The 24,774-nt window shown below is 32.1% G+C and overlaps 3 protein-coding genes across 3 annotated transcripts; 2 read left to right on the forward strand and 1 right to left on the reverse strand.

Annotated features, from left to right (window-relative positions):
- The first annotated feature begins 3,982 nt into the window (after positions 1-3,982).
- On the forward strand, positions 3,983-8,148 carry LOC107879734 (O-glucosyltransferase rumi homolog). The gene is made up of 6 exons (XM_016726682.2): positions 3,983-4,300; positions 4,902-5,446; positions 6,335-6,527; positions 6,833-6,897; positions 7,196-7,406; positions 7,682-8,148. The coding sequence occupies exons 1-6, from the start codon at positions 4,115-4,117 to the stop codon at positions 8,042-8,044; spliced, it is 1,563 nt and encodes a 520-aa protein (XP_016582168.2). The 5' UTR covers positions 3,983-4,114; the 3' UTR covers positions 8,045-8,148.
- Positions 8,149-9,016: 868 nt separating this feature from the next.
- LOC107879733 (O-glucosyltransferase rumi homolog) lies at positions 9,017-11,765 on the forward strand. The gene is made up of 6 exons (XM_016726681.2): positions 9,017-9,364; positions 9,621-10,126; positions 10,228-10,420; positions 10,762-10,826; positions 10,934-11,144; positions 11,248-11,765. The coding sequence occupies exons 1-6, from the start codon at positions 9,263-9,265 to the stop codon at positions 11,590-11,592; spliced, it is 1,422 nt and encodes a 473-aa protein (XP_016582167.2). The 5' UTR covers positions 9,017-9,262; the 3' UTR covers positions 11,593-11,765.
- A 688-nt stretch (positions 11,766-12,453) lies between these two features.
- On the reverse strand, positions 12,454-14,150 carry LOC107879732 (actin-depolymerizing factor 12-like). The gene is made up of 3 exons (XM_016726680.2): positions 13,953-14,150; positions 13,138-13,397; positions 12,454-12,832 (listed from the first exon to the last, which is right to left on the reverse strand). The coding sequence occupies exons 1-3, from the start codon at positions 13,953-13,955 to the stop codon at positions 12,682-12,684; spliced, it is 414 nt and encodes a 137-aa protein (XP_016582166.1). The 5' UTR covers positions 13,956-14,150; the 3' UTR covers positions 12,454-12,681.
- Positions 14,151-24,774: the final 10,624 nt, after the last annotated feature.

A 24,774-nucleotide genomic window follows, 5' to 3' on the forward strand; every position in this document is an offset into this window, starting at 1 on the left:
CTTCTTTTTCATTGGATTTTTCTTTTTCTATTTTTATTTTTTTCATTTTTTGTACTCTTCTATCTCTTTCTATCTCTTACTTTTATTTTTAAAAGACACATATCTATATCATATATACATATTTAAAAAATATACAAAATAAATAGGCATACAGATCTGCGTATGTATTTACAGTACAAAATATACATATATATCTGCATATGTATTTACAAAAATACATATCTGACTCATATGTATATATAAACAAATAGGATACAAAATCTAACAAAAAGTGACATAATACATTTGCCTAATTGCACTTGAACTACAAATTTCTTTTTTATGATGTAGACATCAAAAATATTATTATGACGAAAAATATGCATCATCCATAAATGCATATGCGTTATTCATAAATAGATATGTATAACTGAAAACATACATATCCATTTCTGAAAAAATACATATGCATTAGTCATAAATAATATATATGCAACTAAAAAAGTACATATGTATTATTCATAAATACATATGCATCTATAAAAACCTAAGAAGAACTAAAAATATATTTACAATTCAATAAATATAGCATGCAGCCCCATAAAAACGTATGAATAACTAGAAAATACATATGTATTATTCAAAAATACACATGTACTAGTCATAAATACATATGAAATCTGATAAAATACATATGTATAACTGGAAAAATACATATGCATTACTCATAAATATATATGCACAATTAAAAAAATACATACTCTTCCTTTTCGTTTGGCTTCCTCTTTCTCACATATATATTTTTGCACTTTTTGAGATTTTGGAGATGAAGGTTTTCTCAATTTTTTTTCGTTTCATGATTTTTCCAATATTTTCTGGCTCGTCACAATGCTTCGATCTCACCCCTTCTATGCCAACTTTTCTGTTCAACTGAATAGGAGTAAAAATCAACTTAACACAAGACTCCTACAATTTTTCAATAGAAAAAATCACAAAACCCCGTTAAATAACTTAGAAAAAGTTACAGCAGACCTCCATCAAATAACGTATCCCTCCATTATAGCATACCTCCACAATTTTTCAACCAAAAAAAAAATCACAACACATAAAATGAAACGGAGGCAGTACTAAAAATTTCAATTTTCAGTCTGTCGAGATACACAATTAGCTCCCGATACATCCAACGAAGATACAATTTTTTCTTTGTAAAAATATATACTTAACTTCCAATATATTTTTTTGATTTTTTACATCCAACGAAGACACATTTATTCTTCGTAAAGATACATAATTAGCTTCCGATATTTTTTTTTTGATTTTGTACATCCAACAAAGACACATTTTTTTCTTTGTAAGAATACACAATTAGCTCCCAATATATTTTTTCGATTTTGGATTTGTCGAGATACATAATTAGTTCCCGAAATATCCAACGAAGATACATAATTAATTGAGATTTTTGTAATTACTTTACAAGGGTGAGGATTTATGTGAATATGATAAGTTAAAACTTATGTTTATGTTATTTTTTCTAAAAGGGATTACGGCAGAGAATTAATATTGCGTATGTTTGTGTAATTTAAAATTGTATGATTTTTTTTTTTTTTTTGGTAATTAAAATTGTATGATTGTTATCATGGGACTATACCTTTTTAGTTCTCTTGTCAATGTTCTTGCCTTGGCTTGTTCTGGAAGATTTCTTCAGACAATGAACTTTTTACACAATTAATTGAGTTATTATACATGTGAAAGGATGTTCTAATTGTGATGTTGCTTAATGAAAAACTTTGAATAGAGTCACTTTGTCAAAGTCAGATTCTTAATTAATCTTATTTTGAGGCTTAAATACAGTCACCAATTGAATTGCTTAATTCTCACAAAAAGTTAATCAAACAGGCTATTCTGCTTTGAAATTACTTCAGAAAAAGTCCTCCCAAATCCTAAATGGGATTTTAAATAAGAACTTCGCACTGTATTGACCAAGTCCTTCTCTATTTGCAATAAAAGATGCCAAACATAACTTAAAGGAGCTAATTTTAACCAAGAGGATTCAAATTATTATAAACTACTAGTAACATTTAAAAAAGCAAAGGATCCAGTATATATATTAGAAATAATTTTATCCTTGTATCAACAACAACAATATACTCAATGTAATCCCACCAAGTAGGTTTGAGAAGGGTAAAGTGTATTGTTTAGGTAGAGAGATTACGTTGTTTTCGATAGTTCAAAGCAACGGCAATGAAAAGGTCACAGTCGAACTTGTCTGTCCCGTTCACAAGCTACAACATTCTACTGCATGAAACTGACCTTTGGTTCACAGATATTTCATCACTTGTTCTATTAAAGGTTGAAATCATGCTTACAATACTAACCTTCACTACAAGCATGAGTTAAAACATAACGTTAATCACACACGAAATTCATGGGCATACAATAATTATACAACTTTTTATTTGAAATAGGATAACCTTTCATGATGTGCTTTGAGGTTTTGTCACTATGATAATTAACTTTTTGCAGCATTGATCAATATAATTACTCTGCCTAAGTTGAATATTAGTTGTAACTTGAATATATAAGGTCTGTTTTCCAATCAATTGATCCCTAGGTTTCGACCCTTGCCTCACCCGACCAGGTAAAAGATAATCCGCACCTGATATTTATATCAAATCATTGTAATCGACCATAGTTTAGTAATAAATTTAGGGATGAAATGTATTAATTAACTAAGGTTTGATGATAATAAAATATCTCAAAGACACCCCGTCATACATTCATTGAGTTAGTCTAAACAATGAATATAAATGAAAATTTTCCCGTAATTTTAGCAAAAGAAAAGAAAAATGAACCTTGTTTAATTTGTATAATAACCTTATCGTATTTGATGGTCCCAAGACTTGTAGAACTGGAACATCTAAATTTGTCAACATTAATTAATTATTACTCCCAATAACTGCTGTTATCGTACTGGATTAGGTCCCATCTATAATAGGGGAAGGTAATTATTATTAGGCCTAATAAGTATTGTACCCTAGCATCCACAAAGTGGGTGAAAATTATGGGATATCATTATTAATATTCAACTAAATTAAAGAAAAACACTAACATATAAATCTTTCATTTGTTTAAGCTTTGATAAATATAATTAACCATTATATGTATATGGGAATAACTTGGAATTTGGAAGGTACTAATAGGTATCTCATTTCAAAGAAATATATAATCTTGCACACTAGCTAATATAAAAAAGGAAAAGAATTTTCGAAAGTAAATTAGACTCCAATCTTTCTTCCATAGCCAAAAATTAGACTTAGTCAGACTTGGAATTGTCAATCAAGATTTGTCTTATTAGTACCCCTAGCTAGAACTAGCAAGCACATTTTTTCTTTAAAATTTGGGGTGGGATTTTCTTTTAAAATTAACGCTGTGTACAGTAGAAAGGAAAATATTTCGTTCAAAGATTCTTTTTTTTTCGAAAAATAAGTGAGGCTTTTCTTTTTATGTTGGTGCATAATCAAAAATATATTACTAATTTATATATAATCTAAACAAATACTATTATGGGAGATGACGGTGAGGTGGTAGGGGTTGTGGCAATGGAGGTTGGGGGCGGGGGCAAAGATGAGGTGTGTTGGAGGGCAGAAGAATATAACCAATAGAGAAATACCATTTGTAAAATTTATTTTTCCTACTTTTACTAGCGTAGTCATTTTTCTCATTTTTAAGAAATTAACGTACATAAAGGACAAAGAAAAACATAAATTTCAGGGTCTTAAACTCATAAATAATGTACATGTGTTATTATTGTATAATGTTGGGCTTAATTCCCCATATATATATATATATATATATATATTTTGTCAGTTTCAAAATTATTGACCCCATAACACATGTGAGGATTAATACTTTATTATCTTATTAATTAATATTGATTATATGTATTTCTATATCTTCATTATTCCTTCTCATATATATAAAGCCATTAATTTGGTAAGTTACTATATATTAATGAACATACACACTTGTCTTGTGAAAACCTTCACTTCTTTCCCCCCTCACAAAACACACTTCCTAACATAGAACTATTAAGTGCATAACAAATATATAATTCGTGTTGAGCCAAAAAAAAATCATGAAAGAGATGAAGAATGAGAAGTTGATGAATGAATTCTGGCTAAGGCCAGCTTTCCAAAAGAATAATTCAGCAAAATGGAAGTATTTCAAGAAGAAAACTACTGTAACCTTAACAACATCGTTGCTACTTTTCTTCTTTCTGCTCGTAGTTTCTCTCTTGTTCTTGACCGGATGGTTCGATCTTGTAAGTCAACATGGCATGGTCCACTCTTTTAATTTCTCTCTGAATTAACTTGTGCGTACCTTAACTATTTTACTAATATATTTACCTTAACTATTGCCGTTAATTAATTGTCGCTAAAGATCATTTTCGGTGCAGTAGCACTTCTATATAATAAATGAGTTTTGATATTTAAAGAGTAAAGACCATGCTTTAAATTCCATTGTGAATTACTATCGTTAGTTATAGTATTAAGGATGCTAGTTTCTGTAATTTTTCCTAAATTTTATAGATCATAAAATACACAGGCCAACTTTAGGCCTTACCTCCAAATCCAATATAAATAAAAGAGCTGAGCTACTAACTCTACCCATTACAAAGAACTCAGTAAACTAACTTTTCTAAAATTCACAATCCATAAATTAAACATTCTAGTTCCACACCCTTAGGCCTTGAGAAAGATGATGCATTGATATTTGATGCAAACCTTTTAAGGTTATGGAATAAAATGCATGACAATTCTTGTTAGTACTGTCTTTTGATGCTTCTTGAAGTATTGCATAAATAAAATCTAAAATTCCCAATGAGTTTTTATTTAATTATTATTTTCTTTAAATTTATGCAGGCAAAATACACTAGTACTCTTTTCTACAAAAAATTTGCATCCCCCACAATCCAACCCCAAGTTGGTGAATTCCCTTTGGATTGTGCTGCATGGAATCAATCCAATACATGTCCAAGAAATTACCCTACTTCCTATAAACCCTTAAACCCTAATAATTCAACATGTCCTGAGTATTTTAGATGGATTCATGAAGATTTAAAGCCATGGAAGGAGACAGGAATCACTAGGGAAATGTTGGAGAAAGGCAAAAGACATGCACATTTCAGATTAATTATATTGGATGGGAAAATTTATGTTGAGAAATATAATACAAAGAGGTTTATTCAGACTAGACATTTGTACACTATGTATGGTATTGTACAACTTCTAAGGTGGTACCCTGGTAAATTACCTAACTTGGAGATCATGTTTGATACCGATGACCGGCCGGTAGTCCGGTCGAAGGACTACCGGAAACCTAACTCCGGCCCACCGCCGTTGTTCCGCTACTGTTCAGATTGGCATAGTTTGGACATTGTCTTCCCAGATTGGTCATTTTGGGGCTGGTAACCTTCCTCTATGTATCCTCAACTCTTTTGCAATTAGTTGAAGTTTTGACTCACCTATTAAGAAAAACAACTAAATATATACTCCCTTCGTTTCAAAAAGAACGACTTACTTTTGTTTTTAATCCGTTTAAAAAAGTATGACCCCTTTCCCTTTTTAACAACTTTTTAATTTTAAGTCTTCACATCACATGTTTAAGACCACAAGATTGAATGATATTTTGGTACATTTGACATATCTTTAATTTAACATCACAAGATTCAAAAGTCTTTTTTATTTTCTTAAACTGAGTGTCAAGTCAAACAAGGTTATTCGTTTTTAAATGGATGAAGTAATATTTATTGTAAATTGTACACGATTTCTAGGAGTAGTAACGGTGGAATTGCATAAAAAAATAAAAAATAAAAAATAATGCATGCTTTATTTTCCAAAATGACTAACAAACAACTTTTCAAACTAAAATTGTTCAAGATTTTACATAAGTAGCCTCTTAAAATTGAGTAAACATGTTTTCTTTTCCATGAGACGATTAATTATGTTTTTTCTTTTGCTTAAAAGTCGCACAATCTCTTAAGTATATTACCTCTTTCAGAGAAAATTTTTAGCCAATTTTTTTTTTCTTTGAAAACTCAATTATCAGACCTTACACGAAAAGAAGGGCAGTTTCACACATAACCCAATGTATTATACAAAATCGTGTTCCGAAGTTTCAATTATTTATAACTTTATAATATTTTATTTTTGCCCTAATCTTTGCTGGAAAATTTTATAAGTAATATATAAAACTCATACAGTACAAGAATTTAATGTTGACTTTTATTGATCGCGTGTGTTCTTGTCAATGAAAAGCTGGACATGAATATTATTGTTTTATTAAATGTTTGTAGGGCTGAGACAAATATAAGGCCATGGAGAGGTGTGATTAAGGACATAAAAGAAGGTAATAAAATAACAAAATGGAAGGACAGGGTACCCTTTGCTTATTGGAAAGGAAATCCACATGTTACTCCAATCAGAAAAGATCTTATGAAGTGCAATGTCACTGATAAACACAACTTTGATACTCTCTTATACGTCCAGGTTTGTACCTATTCTTATTATCCCTCTATGTTAGTATTGTTTTTATATGAAGGATGAAATAAAAATATAAAATATTCTTATCTTCATTAAATTAATATAATTTCTTTTGATGCATAATTGACTGTTGAGAAGGGGCGTAATGTACAAATTAGTATTGTCTAAAAGAAATTCTGTATAATTATGTATTCTCTTGAGTCACATTAAGTTGTGTTTTAGTTTTGAGAAAGTAATTTATTGTATGTTAGGAAGTACTAAGAATTTTTTTTTACTAATTTCTTTTTTATTGTTTATTGACAAATCCTCAGGATTGGGATGATCAATCCAGAAAGGGGTTTAAGGAATCAGACCTTGGAAATCAGTGCACCCATAGGTATAACCCCCCACCCAAAAAAATAGAGTTTAAGTTTGGTACACCGTCGGTGTATTTTTTTTTACTCCATCATGGGACTTTTACTTGTTGTAGCAGGTTATCCATTTTTACATTTTTATATGAGAAACGGATGACCTGCTACATTAGGTAAAAGTTACCTGATGGTGTAGAAAAAAAATACACCAATAGTGCACCACACTTAAATTCGAAAAAACTATTTTTGTGTGTGTTTGTGTAGATTGGAAGTTAATTTTTTGTTGAGCCATTTTTTTTTTTTTTTTTGAATAACTTATTGCAGATATAAAATATATGTGGAAGGATGGGCATGGTCAGTGAGTGAAAAATACATATTGGCCTGTGATTCACCAACCTTGTACATAAGACCTCGTTTCCATGATTTCTTCATTAGAGGCATGATTCCTCAGCACCATTATTGGCCCATTAGAGAAAATGATAAATGTAAGTCGCTCAAGTTTGCTGTTCAATGGGGCAACAATCACACACACAAGGTATAAGTACTTTCCCAATTTACCTTCAAAAATTACTGTTACACTAATAACTGTAATTTAACATGCTGTACTCAGTAGCTATGTTGCTTGGACTCTTCGAAAATGTCAGCGGGTGCGTGTTGGATTCTCCAAAAACTAGTGTATTTTTGGAGAATCCGACACGGGTGCGGCATCGAAAGTGAAGAATCCGTGCAACTTAGGTCAGTAGTGAAGACTTAAATTCATTTAATAATGATTCACTCCTTTAACAATCTCTTCTTTGAATATCTTGGCAGGCAGAGGCTATTGGGAAGGCAGGAAGTCAATTCATTCATGAAGACATGAAGATGGAGTATGTGTTTGATTACATATTTCATTTGCTGAATGAATATGCAAAGCTACTAAAATTTGAACCACAAGTTCCATCAGAAGCAGTTGAAATATGTTCAGAATCATTGGCATGTACTTCACATGGTATATGGAGAAAGTTCATGGAAGAAGCCTTAGAGAAATCTCCTAGTTATTCAAATCCATGCACACTCCCTCCACCTTATGAACCTCAACAGCTTAAATCATTTGTTGAACAAAAGATAAAAGCCACACAAGAAGTAGAGGCATGGGAAAATGAATATTGGAGCAACCCAAAAACTAAGCAATAGGGGCCTTTTATGCATGCAACTTAGATATATAGTGTATGTTGTACTTGTATTTTAGAAAATATTAACTTAATGTATTGTTATATAGACTACCTTTACATGATTAATTTTCTCTCCTTTTCTTTTCCTGTTGCTACTCTTTTTCTAAAAGAAATTGTTGGCTAAAACTTGGACCTTGAAAGGGATTTCTTTTTCCTTTCAATTTTACAAAAGGATACTAAAGTGTTTAGTTACTTAAATGTCATTCTTCTTTTTAGATACTATTCATATAATTAAACCACTCTTGTTGTCATCTCAACCTCTTTAACTTATGATAATTGTTGCACTTCAGTCCTGAACAAGTTAAGGTCAATTATATAAATTTATTTTTAATCAGCAACGGTCGTGGTGTAGTGATAAATATTTCTTCATCCTTAATTAGAGGTTTCGAATTTCTGTCATCCTGGTACTTGAGTGGCCTTTGTCAGGAAACGCTAGCTTTACCGACCCTCCAGGATTTCCCGACACGAATCCAAATTTAGTCGAGCGCCAATGCTGTTGCCGAACATCGGGTGAAAAATAAAAATTAAAAAAACTATATAAGTTTTTATGAATTATATCCTAATTAAGTTCATCTCAACTTTCAAGCCAACATCTCATTAATTAACCTATATGATGTCACTTTAAAAGGCTGAAGTACATCTTTTACTAGTTTAGAGGGGATTAAAAAAGGTCCAAATGTGTACGTATTAAAATTGTCCCTTTGGAATCCTTATGAAATATATTTCAATCAGATTTTGGGAAAAACAACTTGCATCAAGAGGTAATTAAGAAGACATTAACATGCAAAAAAAAGTCCCTATTCTAATAAGAGAGTATTAGTAGTATTCTGGAGCCACTTATTATCCACCAAATATTGCTCTTCTTATGGAGAAAACAATTATATATACCCTCATATTTAATATGAAGAAATCAAGATTCACCCACATGGCTTCAAATGCTAAAATTTCTCAACATTTATAAAGTTCTACAAAGAAGGGACATGGAGATAACTTTTTTTTTTTTTACCATTATTAATGCAGATTTCAGTCTCTTTTACCAATGAAAATACTAAGCTCTTATTTTCTTTAGTAAATATGAGATTTAGGTTTGAAATATAATTTAGTAATAAAGGATTCATAGCTAAAATACTCGTGTTTTCTTGAGGAAAAATTTCAGCTTTTTGCATCACAAAAATTTGAAATGATTTTAAGGCAGCGCAAAACTTCTTTGATCAAAAGCATTATTGGATTCTGTTTCATTCTTCTATCCATTTTAGCACTAACAATTCAATGGATGAATATGGTAAGTACCTACGTCCTATTTTTTTCTAAAGTCCGACGTGCCATAAGTGGCGGACCTAGGATTTTCACTTAAGGGTGGCTCCGGCCCTGCATGTCATTACTCAATAATGTTTGAAATTTGATATTCCTGTGATTTGTATCTTCTGAATGATTCACATATAGTTTAGTCACTTTAACTCGACAAAGAATAATTTTGTGACGTTACTGTTATAGCGGATAAAATTCATTTATAGTGACTAACCTTTTCTCTTTTTCAGTCTACCGATACAGGATCCGTGCAGAAGAGTAATAAAGTTGATCTATTCGCTGAAGTATCTTGCTCGATAAAATGTCCGCGAGCTTCACCAAACAAGCTTGAATTCAGCTCATCATCATCGGAGTCGTGCCCTGAATACTTTAGATGGATTCACGAAGATTTAAGGCCATGGAAGGAGACAGGGATAACGCGAGAAATGGTAGAAAGGGCGCGAAAAGTGGCCCATATTAGAATAGTCATAGTAGATGGAAGAGTATATTTTGAGAAGTATAAACAAACTTTCCAAAAAAGGGACGTGGTCACATTGTGGGGGATATTGCAACTTCTTAAATTTTACCCTGGCATGCTGCCTGATTTGGATTTCGTTTTCGAGTGTGGTGATCAACCTGTAACACAAAGAAGTGATTATGAAAATTCAAAGGACACAGTTCCACCACCATTGTTTCGTTACTGTGGAAAGCACTCGAGTTTCGACATTGTTTTCCCTGATTGGTCCTTTTGGGGTTGGTAAACATTCTTATCTTCCAAAGTTCAAAGCCAATGTTAAGTGGAAGTAATATCTGTTGATTTGTATAAAAAAAAAATGGTTTGTTTTGGTACTAGTGCAGGCCAGAACTCAACATGAGGCCATGGGATGAATTGAAAAAAGAATTGCAGCAAAGTAATGAGCTGATTAAGTGGACAGAAAGAGTGCCTTATGCTTACTGGAAAGGGAATGTAGTTTTAGGCGAAGCAAGACGTGACCTTCTGAAGTGCAATGTCTCTAAGAAGCAGGACTGGAATGCTCGAATTTATGGCTTGGTAAGTGTCAACCTGTGCTGAATTCAGTTTTTTCACAGTTAGGTGTCTTGGAATCTCTTAATAGATGCCTAACTCTACGTTACAATAAAAGGGCTGCCTGGTGGACAAAGTGTTCGCTAAGTGTGAGATTCGAGGAAAAGGGTTAGACCACATTGTGTCTACTGCACATAGTCTCATCTTGCTTCTCAGCAAGAGGCTGTTTCCACTGCTTGAACCCATGGCCTCCTGGCCTCCTCATCATAGGGCGACAAGTCTTACCTTGCATATTTTAGGTTCACGATGCTGAAAAACATTATTTCATAATATGCTGTTTTTGATAAGTTGCTAGTGATCCTTTTCAGCAATGGGGTCTCGAAAGCAGTCAAGGCTATAAAACTTCAGCTTTGGCCACTCAGTGCACTCATAGGTATGCAAGCAATCTCCGAATGCCTTTAAACTAGACCTTCTTTCTGAATCGCTCTTTACTCATTTCTGTTGGACCAATTTTCTCATGGAACTGACATGATGATACAGGTACAAGATTTATGTTGAAGGGCTAGCATGGTCAGTGAGTCAAAAGTACATTTTAGCATGTGATTCCATGGCTCTGAGCATAAATCCCCACTTCTATGATTTCTTCACAAGGAGTTTGCTGCCAACAGTTCATTACTGGCCAATAAATGAGAAGAACAAATGCAAGTCCATCAAGTTTGCAGTAGACTGGGGCAATAAGAATGCAAAAAAGGTGACAGTCTCTCTCTCTCTCTCTATATATATATGAAAATACCAATCTTCTGTTACATCAATTAGCTTATAGTTTAACGTCCAAGCGCACCGACTTTCAACAGGCACAAGAAATTGGAAAAGCAGGTAGCAAATTTGTATATGAGGATCTCGAAATGAAGTACATTTACGACTACATGTTTCATCTCTTGTCTGAATATGCCAAGCTTTTGAAATATCGACCCACTGTGCCTAGAGATGCTGTTGAAGTATGCTCCGACACTTTGATTTGCTCGACAAAAGGAATAAGAAAGAAGTACAGGGTACATTCCATGGTTCATAATGTTTCGTCTTCAAAGCCATGCACCATGCCCCCTCCCTGGAGCCCCGCGGATCTTCAAGACTTTATCGAGAGAAAAGAGAATCTCACAAAGCAAGTTGAACTGTGGGAAGAAACTCAAAGTTTTTGAAACTTTCCACATCACGGACATAGTATTTGCTTAAGTAGCTGTCTTTGTTTCCGTTTTGAAGATGTTTCTTAAATTCGGAAGTGAAAAAAAAAAAACACTTCTGAAGAAGCACTGTAAATCAGTTCTCCTCAAGATATAGTATATGGCAGAAAATTATTCTTCTTTGTTAACAATCTATATAGACAAATGCTCATTTGTTCAACTGAGATTATATGCTATCAACTATCATGGACGGATTAAACAAAAAGTTCGGTACATTTCCATAATGAAATATCTGGAAATATACTAATCCTGCTAAGAAGTATCCCTAGTTGATTAGAAATTACAATGATGGAGAAACAGATGCACTGACATAGGAAAAGAAACATCGGTTAGGACACCAGCATTCATAAGTATATTATAAGTTTGCCCTCCTAATCCAAGCATTAATTTTTGAGATAACAATCATATGTCTGATTCTTGATCTATATATAAATGTTCTATCGTTTTCTGCAAAATAGATCAGATAAATAGTTGAGTGGAAGGTCCAAACTGATTCACACTAATACTCTCCTCCCTGGTTTCCGATATTCTTTACATATTCAAAGAAGAAGAAACTTTCTTGTGATTAGTATCAACCTTAAATGACCTAAAATTGGTTTAGTGAAATGAATTCAGATTACCGAAAATACGAAAGAACTTATGATCTTCTGATCTGAGAAACTTTAGAACTTTCAAAACAGTATCAATGCGAAAAGGTGGAGGAAGGGGTCATTAACTTAACCAATCCTGTTCTGGATTTCAATTACAGAATACGAAATATTTGACAGTTAGCAGAATCTACCAAAAAGAAATGAACAAGGAAAAGGAAAGCAAACGACATGAACAAGAATTGAACTGAATATAATAAGAAATTAGGATTTCCATCACATTGTCACACATGATCATATCTATAGTGTACAAACAAAAATCTTAAACACATATAAACTGAACGTCTTAGACAAGAAAGCGTAAATGAATAAAAATTCCTCAAACCCCAATTGAGAAAAGGCCTATAACATATACTTTTACTAGTGACTGAATAAAAGGCCCCAACAGTTTAGATGCATTTCAGAGAGCTCTGCCAATGAAGGTATCCAAGCTCATTTCACTCGGATCAGTAGCCTGCAACTCAACCTGTACACCATCGAATTCCCTCCTGAACCTGTCTTTGGAGCTTGCATACAACATCTTACTTCTTACCCTTGCTGTTTCTGGTGACCTACATCCTCAATAATTTGTCAAATCACATCATATGTGGCTGAAAAATGATATCACTTTCGTAATTTGATAACTAATTGTGATAAAAAGATTCGCAAAATGCAACATTCTCTGTTAAAGTACACGCATTTGCAACACGAACATAAGTTCTTGGAAAGTCATAGATTCACTGAAAAATGATACATACAATCTTGAAAATATGTCATATTGTTATTTTTTGGCAGAAACTTAAATAATTGGTAAGCGGTTTGCAAATGAAACGAAGAAGAAACTATAAAACGAGTAGGAGGGAGGTAAGAAGGGTACCAAGCAATGAAGAAGATCTTGCTCTTCTGGACATTTTCATTAGTAGTGAAATCATAATCGAAAACAGCATAGCGACATTCATTGGGAGGCAAGCTGTTAGCAAGATCTTCATGTGTCTCTTGATTTCCGCCAACCTTCTCAACAACAACTTGCTGACCATCAATCTTGAACACTATGTATCTATGGTTCCTTTTGGCTTTCAACTCCATGAATTTCAGCTTGCACTCATCACTCACTGCTATCCCTGATGCCGAATTCGCCTATATATATATCCACAGTCACATACATGCAACCACATAACAATGGACAAATTAAACGTTCATTAATCTAGACATATGCACTTCAATTTCGAGAGAATTGGCCCAACGGAAACAAATTAAATATTATAGTCATGTTAATTCGCTATGAATGTCATGAACTCCTTATTCTCAAATAATTTTTTCACATTAATTAATATAACGGGATGAGTTTTAATTCATTCTATTCCCTTTCAAGCATTATAATAGTAAGTCTCAATTTTTTTTAAAAAAAATAAATTGTGTATATGTGAAAAGTTCACGTTTCATCTCATCGGATTTGAATAATGGTCATAAGTTTCAACAGATATAATAAAACATGAATCACCAGCACTCAATATTTTGATCATAGAATTGGATTTAATTATCTCTATATAAAGATGAGAATACTGATCGTATCATATATGTTTTTGAAAAAATGCAACTCAAAACTATCGCGAGCGTGACAGATAATTGAAAGAACAACAACAGCGACATACCCAACGTAGTGCAATAATTAAAATGCATAATGCAACATACCATTTTGGATAAGTGGCGAACAATGAAGCCTCAGAAACAAATGAAAAAAAAAAAAAATAGGAAGCAAACTTTGGAAAAAGCAAGATAAAAAAGAGAAAGAGAGAGATCTGTGTATGGAGATAGATGTTTGATTTGGAAAGACAGAAAGCAAATGTAGAATTTTTCAAAGGGCTGAGAGCTTTTCTAGGACTATACCACAAGTGTTTGTTGCTTCCTAAATTCATTCTATAATCTTTCATTAATAATGTACGTAACAATAATACTCAACTGGTGGTACAACCTGGAATTTGTTGAGGGGATTTTAAGAAAATGTCACGTTTAATTATTATATGAAAATGGTTTATATATGTATGTACAAAATACTTTATTTTTACTCCTTTGCACTATTGCATAATTTTGTGAACATCTAATTACAAGTCATAAGTAAGCTAACTTCACTTTTTCGTTTTCTTTTTTTTGTTTTAAACCTCTCCCTATAAGCTCCATTGGTGACTCATGGTATCTACCATCCGAGCAATTCCCTCTTGTCAGTTCCGTTAACTACATATTGAGTTTTCTTTTCTTAACTTTTACTAAGGGTTTCAATTTACAATTTACTAGTACATATTTTAGTTGATTTACAGAAGTAATTAACACAGCCCAATGCCTTTGGGCCATCTAGATTGCAAAATATATAGGTAGTACCCTAAATATACATATAATACAGATACACTATACATATAATATACATTATGTCTATACACAACATATACAGAACAATATATACAAACAAAGTGTATATGTAGTGTATATTTTGTTCATATTGGTAAACCAGATAGTTGAAGGGTACATATACATAAGCAGGGGCGGAGCTAGCCTTCTGTTCGGGGGTTCGGCCGAACCCCCTTCGACGGAAAAATATACTATTTATACATGATTAAAATTATTTTTTATGTGGTTATAGTAAGTGTTGAACCCCCTTCAACTAAGTTTTCTTTGAATATGGAACCCCCTTCATTGAAATCCTGGCTCCGCCTCTGTACACAAGTTTCCCATTAATTAACAACACATGCAATTGACTTCTAATAACATATATAGTTAGGCAACCTCTCTATAATAGCATCCTACATATAATTAAGAACAATGTATTATTAGATCTGTACATTCTTTGTACAATATTGAATGATTTACTTTCGCTACAATGCTAATTCTAATTGGTTTAATTCTCAATTTTGTTGAGATAGAAGATCCAATTATTTTTTTGTGATCATTTGATTTACATTATTTATACCAAGATGTCTTTTGAGAAAAGGTTTGTCACAATAAATAAATGACAGGCTAATAATGTAATAAACCCTATAATTTTGGGGTTAAAAGTGCAATATTATGTCACATCCTTTCAGCAACTTTTAAATGAATATACCGTAAAAATTAAGTAATATTCGACGTTCAATATTGTCATTTTAGTCAAATAATGGACCACTTATGTTATTGGGTTAGGTTATGTAATGAAAACTAACAATGCTAATACAACATAACATGTCAAACAGCTTTTTAACTTGTGAATTGTGAAACAGTAACTTTCTACGTCTTTACCAAAAAATAAATAAATATATATATTATATATATAACTAACATAAATACCAACCCTTTGGGAAGTAATTACACTCTCTCCCATTTTTTTAATTACTTTACTCTCTCTCCCTATTTATATACATAACATAACCGACATATACATAGCATTCTGTGTATATGTTGGATTTTCGTAATATGTTTAGGGAGTTAGAATTTTTTGTAATATTGAAAACATAAGTTGTGTATTTCTGTAATTTTTAGAAAAAAAAAATTGGACTCTTTACATAAATAACTGTTGGGTTTTTTTTTTTTTTTTTACTTTTTCTAACCGATATACTTAGAGCCCGTTTGGATATAATCTAAAAAAACAATTTTTTAGTTTAAGTGATTAAAAGTTTAAAATAAGTCCTTATAAATTAAACAGATAAATATTTGGGTAAAAGAGCTGAAACTGAAAAGGAGTTGATGTGTTTGGTAAACAAGTGTTGTTAAGCACACCTTATTGTTAAAATGACTTAAATGTCCTTACAGTTATTAACATCATAAATAAAGTAAATTATTTATGAATTTTTAATTCTAAAATAAATTTTTTGAGCAAACCTTCGATGTATGATGATTTGTTGAAAACAAGGTAGAAAGATGAAGAGAAAATTGGAGGAAAAAAACGAAAAGAAGCGGTAAAGAGAAAAAATAATCATATATTTAAGGAGCTATAAGTTCAGGGTATTGTTGGATTAGAGAAAAATATAAGGGATGTAAAGATAGATATTTTGATCAAGCCTAAAAGAATTTTAATCTAAAAAGTAAAAAGTTGAGGTACCCAGCTTCTCATTTTTTACTTTTTTTTTTAATCAATTTTTAGCTTTTTTTAAGTACTTTTTAATTTTACCAAACACCTAAAAAAGCTAAAAAAAAAATATTAAAAGCTGATTCGATCAGATTTTAATTCTATCCAAATGGGCTCTTAATCTATGTTCCGGTCATAAACAATTATATTCATAAATTGCATGAACTATACCTACATATTACACATCAGCAGGTTATTTTTAGTTTAAGTAGTTTGGTCATTGGTGGGTTTATATAGGTTAATTCTTCAATTCTTATTAAGTTTAAGCAGTCTGTATATATGACTTGGTACTATATATGTCAATTTTTAAGAACGCATATTTAATTAGTTTGGTACTAACATATATAAACCATCCAAACCAAATATAAATGGTATCCTAGTGCTAAATGCTAATACTTAGAACAATTTTCCAAATTCGTTGAACTAACAGTAATTTCTAAACTTTCTTCTTCCAGGAAATTCACTGGTATTGAGTCAAAGTCAATACATGCATTTATTTAAGAAATTAATCCATGCATGTACCATTCTTTTATTATTTCGTTCTTTCGCTTTTTTAATTGCCCACTATTTTAAAAATAAATTTTCGTATTTACTTATCACTTTAATATATCAAGAAAAGATAATTATACTAACTTATTTTATATTTTACCCTTAGCATATATTACTTATTTCTCAAATCATTTTTCAAGATGTAATACTAAATATCAATTAATAGAGAATCTTTGTTTTTATAATAATCATCTCGAATCCAAATATGATACGTAAAAGTGAACGGAAGGAGTAAGAAATATTAAGAATCCTAAAGGTAGTTTTGTTGCCATCAAGACGGTTTATTTTGTGCAAGAGTGATTTCCGTTATATAAACAAATTTAAAAAATGGAGTGATTTATTAGTTGCAAATGCATTCAAATCAAATACTTTTCATTTTAATTTAAACGTAATGCATATAAATCTATATAACGGTACTCATTATTTTTGTTTATTAATTGTATGTAGTAGTAAGACTTGTTTTGAAAAAACAAACCAAAATGTCAAATTTAAGTGTTGCCAATATTTAATGGGAATTAATGGTTGATCTTAGACGTAGTCTGATCCATAATATGACATGTAGAATGTAGAAATCAATGTAGCTTTTATTTAATTTTTGTATGTATATTAAGAAATCTATTTTTATTAGCTATTTATAAATATTTATAATTTCAAAATTTGTATTCGCCTCTGATTATTATTTTTTTATTTGTTATCCTTAAACCTAATTTTGTGAAAAGCCACAATTAGTTGGTTAAAACGTGAAAAACCATTAAAACGAAAAACAAATATTATGCTTATAGCATCATTTTCTTAATTTTTTTTCAACAAGGAAATGCCTTGGTAGCATGCCAGTCAATAGTCAAAGTCAATGCTTTTATTATTTAAGAAATTAAACCAAGTCCATTCGGAGAATTATTAAAAATTGGGTAAGTGAACTGCTTTACTTTGCCATGTTTTTTTTTTTTAAAAGCTTCATCTCTTTTAAAACCGACCTTTTACAAAAATAAAAAACAAAAATAACCATTGAAGTTTGTAATTAAAAATAAATAAAACATATCTACCCTTTAATTTGTACTACTATTTTGTGACACTTGCTGATCTAATTTCACAATTTGAAATCGTAATTTAATAATGCTCTCATCTTTCTCTATGATGTTAATAATAATCGGCAAGCCTCATCTCAAATGACACTAATAAACTACCCAATGTTATTTTTCAAAAGATAAATATTCAGAAGGATCGATATATGGTGTTTTTATTTGTTATTCAACCTGATTTGGACCTTCAATCTATCAATTGATCGATGGAGGTGCTCTAACTAATATCAATTAGTTAGTACCTCTTTCGTCTTATATTAGTTAGTCATTTTGCTAAATGAAAAAATCATTAATTAAATTTTTTTCATACTATCATTTTAATTAATTCTTTTTGAAAGTGTTCACACTTGTTTGTAAAGTTATCAAAAAAATTTTAAGGGGTGAACTAGTAAAATTATTTTTTTATTTATGATTTGTTTGGTGTCCTTTGTTTGGTAATGTACTTTATTTTTGTGGTTGTCGTATCTATGTTAGTTTTATCATGTTTCTTACTTTGGAAGTTCTGGTTTATTGTCATGTGTCTTGATCCGGGGTCTATCGGAAACAACCTCTCTACTTCTTTAGAGGTAGTGGTATGGATTGCGTACATTCTACCTTCTCCAGACCCCATTAGGTGGGAATATACTGAGTGAGTTTGTTGTTGTTGTTTTTAATCGAGTATTAGAATGAAATTGTGACAAATTAATATGGAATGGAAGGTGTATTACTTATGACATGATGATAAACGTGCCCTAAAAAGAAATAGGAAGGTTGAGCAGCCATGTCCCATGACCCATCCCTGTTGCTTTATCATTTTTAATAGTAATTCACAAAGAACGTAACTCACGGTAGAAGAACTGATAAGTGCAGATTAATTTATTGAATTCATGCTACACATTTCAGAAATTTATGGTGATCCGTTATAATTTATAAACTACTTAGTTTAAAGTTATTAGTATATAATTTATATTAAACTCTCTTGATGATTCACCAAAACATATGGCAAACATATTCATTGGAAGCTATTGGCGATTCATCTAGACAATTTGTACTAAATTCGTGCTGATCTGCCATGAGTATAAGGTAAATTTCTGAAAACTGCAGGAAGATTTTATTAAAAAAATGATTATAGAATTATTTGAAATTATGTAATAATAGTAAGTGATTTTTCCTCATTTGTTTCAACTTTGATAGACAAAGTTAATTGATACATATTGCTAGTGCAAGTGAACAATTATTCCAGTTATCTTGTGGAATGATTTGAAGTACACAAAAGCTTAGGGGACACTATACTTATAAAAGAAATTATTTAAAATTGTTGTAGTGACAAAAAATAAGTAATTAGAATAGTAATGATGCTATATAAAATGGAATGGGACAGGAAAAACACAATATTTTGATAATCAAATATGCAATGTGAATAGATGGATGAAGAAGATAATTAAAATCAATTAGGTGGTCTTAACCACAGACCACATTGGAGTGAGGAGTGAATTGGAAGGGAAATGAAGAAGATAATGATGGATTACTGTGGTTGAAATTGATTATTACAACTCCCTCCTCCCTCTATATTAATTGGTCATCTTATTAAAAATAAATATTTTAAATTAATTGATCATTTATAAAATTAAGATAGAATTAATTAAAATATTTTCATTTTGCCCCCCCAATTGATATACTCTTTGAAAGTTCAAATAAATTATCTTTATGAATAAAAAATATAATAGAAAAACTGATCATTCCATTAATGATTTTTCAAGTACCATGTAAAATGATGGGACGGAGGAAGCAGTATTTATATCAATTTATTATTTTATTATTTAATTATATACAAATTAGAGTAATATGATTTATAGGTAAACATTCAATAAACATAAGTATTTAAATTGATCCCTAATGGTCGTTGTTTGACTGGAAAAACAATGTCCTTTTTCTTTCTAACCGTGCTGATGTGAACTTCCCAAAATGGAAAAGCAGAATAAAGAAGAAAATGTTGTAAATAAATATTCTGAAATATATTAAAACGAAAGGAGGGGGGAGAGAGATCTATAAATATAAGAGAAGATTTTATTTTCTTCTACTTTGGTGTGTGTTTACAATGTAGAATGGAATGCCTTTTATAGCCAATAGTATGTGAAAAAATTGTATTATGTGAAAATACATTTACAAATTTTACATCTTACAATAGTATGTGTACTATGTATAGCTACAATAGTATAGTATGTGAACATCCACCAAATACATTATTTACAATACTCCCCCTTGGATGTTCATGTAAAAGAAAAATTCTAAAGGAAATAAGATGTACAATAGCGGTTTGTAATACGTCTTGTTTGTTACCTCACTAAAAACCTTATCAGGAAAAACTAGAGGGATAAAATATTGGTTAAGGAAAAAAAAGTTCAGCGCGCATGTACTCCCCCTGATAAAAACATCACTTAATATCTAGGAGACGACGCATCCCAATCTTGTATTTCAACTTCTCAAAGGTTGATGTTGGCAATGCTTTAGTGAACATATCTGTTAGATTATAACTTGAACGAATTTGTTGAACATCTATTTCACCTTTCTTCTCAAGATCACGAGTGAAAAAGAATTTTGGTGAAACGTGTTTTGTTCTGTCTCCTTTAATGTAACCTCCATTTAACTGAGCTATACATGCAGCGTTATCTTCAAACAATGTAGTTGGAATATCATTATTCAAAGGAAAGGAATATGTTGAGTCATTGATCTCAACCAAACACACTCCCGGCTCGCTTCATGAATGACAATGATTTCTGCATGATTTGAAGAAGTTGCAACTAATGTTTGCTTCATTGAACGCCATGATATAGTTGTACCACCATATGTAAATAAATAACCCGTCTGAAACCGAGCCTTATGTGGATCAAAGAAGTATTCTGTATTTGCATAACCAATCATTTCTGACTTAGATTCATTTGAATAAAATAATCCCAAGTCAATGGTTCTCCAAAGATATCTGAGTATATGCTTGACACCATTTCAATGTCTTTTAGTTGGGGAAGAGCTGAATCTTTCCAATAAACTTACCGCAAAATAAATATCTGATCGAGTATTATTGGCAAGATACATTAGTGCCCCGATTGCACTAAGATATGGAGTTTCATCACCAAAAAACTTTTCATCATTATTTGAGGTCGAAATGAATCTTTGTTTATATCAAGCGATCTCACAACCATTGGGGTACTCAATGGATGTGATTTATCCATGTAAAATCGCTTTAAAATCTTTTCAGTGTATATTGATTGTTGGATAAAAATTTTATTTGTGAAATGCTCAATCTATAGATCGAGACAAAATTTTGTCTTTCCCGGATCTTTCATTTCAAATTCTTTCTCCAAACACTCAACAACTTTTGAAAACTCTTTGGGAGTGCCAATGATATTCAAGTCATCAACATAAACAACTATTATAGCAAATTTAGATCCAGACCTTCTTATAAAAATACTGTCACACCCCTTTTTTTTATACTCCCCAAAAAAGAATTAATTTTATGTTTCGAAAGAGTTTTATTATTAAAGTGACAAAAATAAAAATTTATTTCGAAAAGAACTTTTACCTATCAAAACTCAGAGTCGCCACTTGAAATAATCGGGTGTGCCAAGTCACCTTTGGAAATCCTTTTTCAAAACTATTTTTGACTCCTTAAAACTGGTTTGCGAATAGAGATTCTGATTAAGGAATTCTGTTGACTGAGGGGAAGGTGTTAGGCACCTCTCGATCCCATGGTTCGACCACGGTCGCTTGGTGGAATGTATCGGCTAATTTGACACTATGAATGTATAAACCACGCAAAAATAATAAATAAAATAAAATAATTCAAAGTTTAGTGTTCAGTCCAATTATACAGTCCAAAGTAAAAAGAAGTGCGAAAATATAAATCATATTCTAATCTACCCTAATCCTAATTACGCTCCCATTCTACCAGAAGCCTCGGACCTTCATCATGGACGTCCTCCGGGTATAAAATACTTCGGGGCATTCCCCGATGAATAAACACAAATACCTCGGAGCATTCCCCGGCCAAATAGTACATTTTACTCCAAGTGCAATAGACTAGAAAACATTCAACAAATATTCCGTATTCGAACATTCAACGCAAACACTTATTCCTAAATTTTGCCAACCCAAGCCTATATTGCCTATCTGTTTCAACGTATCATAAATCCAACATATTCATGCTTATCCCGAATTTAACAAAATAACAACGGATCAAAATTTAACTACATTCAGCCTTTATCCATTTCACCATTCCCGTCCCCCCAAACTTCATTTTTATCAATCATGTCATCAAAATTATCCCAATTAATTTCACATATCACCGAAATCACGTAGTCAAGCACATAACCATAATATTATAATATCAACAAAATCCAAGACCATGATCATACCACACATATTCACAACCAATTTCAACAAATCAAAATAAAGAGAAGAGATTGAGTTATAGAAAATGGACCTTTCGACAATCTGATCTTTGTTGATAATAAGAAAATCCGAGACCGAAACCCTCAAACAAGGAACACCGACTATGTCCAACCAAAATCAGTATAGAGAGACGAAGGCCCGAATAGCAAAATAACAATTTGAAGCTGATCGAAAGGCACGGTCAACTAATCCCCGAAATAAGAACAAATGAGAATCCCCAAAGCCCGACTCTGGCAACAGAACATAAAATCGGATGAACCCCTAAGCTTCAACACACGACAAAACCAAACAGAACAGTGGAGACGGAGCTCCGGTGAGCTCAGACGGCGCTGGAAAACGACGAAAGAAAAGAGGATTCTAGCGAAATCTCAGTGTTTTCCGAACTAGTTTACTTTGAAATCTGAAACAAAGAGATTTGAGGATTCTGAGCTTGAATCATTCAAGACGATGACCTAGAATCTCGTTCCAGCGAAGGTTTCTTCAGCAGCTCTTGACAGCGACCAAATTCTGCTCGCTGCTCTCTCTCACTCTCGACTATAACCTTTCTCTATCGATTCCTTGTATGTGTGTGTGCGATTTCTCATTCTTGTTGTGCGTGGAGAAAAAAGAAAAAATGGAGTATTTTTTTTCGTGGGTCTCAATTCCCTGTGTGTGCCCTTTTGTTTATGGTGAATGGTGTATATATATATTGTTCCTCAGAAAGAAAAGCTTCGTGGTCCCCCCTATATGTATTGCTATGTATAGATATATGATGATGTGAATTTGTTAATCGTGGGCCCCTCTCTTTTTGTTTTCGCTTTTGCCCTATACTATACATACGTGTTAAAAATTGGACAAAACAAATTCCCAAAAGGAATCCTTCTAGTGGGCCCCGTCAGTTGTTACAATCCCTTCTTGGAAATTTCCTTAATGTATATTTCCTTTGTGACCAAGAAACAGTAGGGGGTTACGTGGGGTAAGGGTGAGGGTAGGGGTATGGGGTGGGGGGTGAGGGTTAAGTGTTTATTTTTGATTGGGGGGGTTGTTAGAATCTTTCAAATAAGACAAAGTTTGTTAGGTTTGTTAAATGGGATAAACACAAAACAAAAACCAATGAATGAATAAATAAATGAGTGAAAGAGGTGGTTATTTATATATTTTTCTTGTGGGAAATTATAAAAAATGGGGTTGAATTGTGTGATAACGAAATAAGGAATATTTTTTGACGGGGAAAAATTATGTGTCTACATCATGCCCCCTTTGAATGTAAACACCTAGTGTTTTCATACAAAGAATAGACAACGAGGCAGAATTTTGTCCTGATCATTATTCGAAGAAAGAAACAGAAGAAAGAAGGGCAATCGAGTCTTGACGGACATCTTACCTACCCAAGTTATGAGGGAATCAAGTGATGGGTATTTCAAAGAATTCAAAAGAGGACAATACCGAGTTGGAGAGTCGAGTAAGGTTCCATTGAGGTTCCGATCCGTGGCTCTGACATTACATCAAAGTGAAAATTACAAGTTAAAACATAAATGAAATTATAAAATCCCATTTATACAACTTCTTTGACTCTTGACTTGCTATTTTAGAACTTGTTGTTTGGTTTTCAATTTCTTCACCATGTTCTTCAAGCGGGTTCCTGACCTACAGTTTCTTCAATTTCTCATTTCATCACTCTGTTCTTCAAGCGGGCTCCTGACTTACAATTTCATCACCCTGTTCTTCAGGCGGGCTCCTGAAATCAGAATCAAAATTAGAACGAAAATTATCCCAAACAAAGATTATAATAAAAAAGGATTTCATCATTTCTGAAAGTATGGTCCCATTTTCCAGGCGGGTCCTGAACATAAAGTAAATTCTAATTTTTCAGGAGGGTCCTGAATAGAAAGTAAAATCCCATTTTCAGGAGAGTACTGAACAGAAAGTAAATTTCTATTTTTCAGGAGGGTCCTGAACAGAAAGTAAAATCACATTTTTCAGGAGGGTCTTGAACAGAAAGTAAAATCCCATTTTCCAAGAGGGCTCTGAACAGAAAGTAAAATTCTATTTTTCAGGAGGATCCTGAACAAAAGTAAAGTCCCATTTTTCAAGAGGGTCCTGAACAGAAAGTAAAATCCCATTTTTCAGGAGGGTCCTGAACAGAAGGTAAGATACCATTTTTCAGGAGGGTCCTGAACAAAATGTAAAGTCTCATCTTTTAGGAGGGTCCTGAACAAAAAGTAAAACCCCATTTTTCAGGAGGGTCCTGAAGAAGGTAAAATCTTATTTTTCAGGAGCGTCCTGAACAGAAAGTAAATTCTCATTTTTCAAGAGGGTCCTGAACAGAAAGTAAAATCCCATTTTTTGGGAGGGTCCTGAACAAAACGTAAAGTCCCATTTTTCA

Source organism: Capsicum annuum, chromosome 8 (genome assembly GCF_002878395.1).
Source record: "Capsicum annuum cultivar UCD-10X-F1 chromosome 8, UCD10Xv1.1, whole genome shotgun sequence".
NCBI lineage: Eukaryota > Viridiplantae > Streptophyta > Magnoliopsida > Solanales > Solanaceae > Capsicum > Capsicum annuum.

What these genes read in the sequence shown, in the direction of transcription:
- LOC107879732 (XM_016726680.2), bottom strand. An exon ending in AAGATCTTCTTCATTGCTTG is followed by an intron (nt 12,833 to 13,137) that starts GTACCCTTCTTA and finishes TTGAGGATGTAG; the next exon opens with GTCACCAGAAACAGCAAGGG.
- LOC107879733 (XM_016726681.2), top strand. Translation starts at nt 9,263, where the DNA reads ATGATTTTAAGGCAGCGCAAAACTTCTTTGATCAAAAGCATTATTGGA. An exon ending in GCCACTCAGTGCACTCATAG is followed by an intron (nt 10,827 to 10,933) that starts GTATGCAAGCAA and finishes ATGATGATACAG; the next exon opens with GTACAAGATTTATGTTGAAG. An exon ending in GCAATAAGAATGCAAAAAAG is followed by an intron (nt 11,145 to 11,247) that starts GTGACAGTCTCT and finishes GACTTTCAACAG; the next exon opens with GCACAAGAAATTGGAAAAGC.
- LOC107879734 (XM_016726682.2), top strand. Translation starts at nt 4,115, where the DNA reads ATGAAAGAGATGAAGAATGAGAAGTTGATGAATGAATTCTGGCTAAGG. An exon ending in GATTGGTCATTTTGGGGCTG is followed by an intron (nt 5,447 to 6,334) that starts GTAACCTTCCTC and finishes AAATGTTTGTAG; the next exon opens with GGCTGAGACAAATATAAGGC. An exon ending in GGAAATCAGTGCACCCATAG is followed by an intron (nt 6,898 to 7,195) that starts GTATAACCCCCC and finishes AACTTATTGCAG; the next exon opens with ATATAAAATATATGTGGAAG.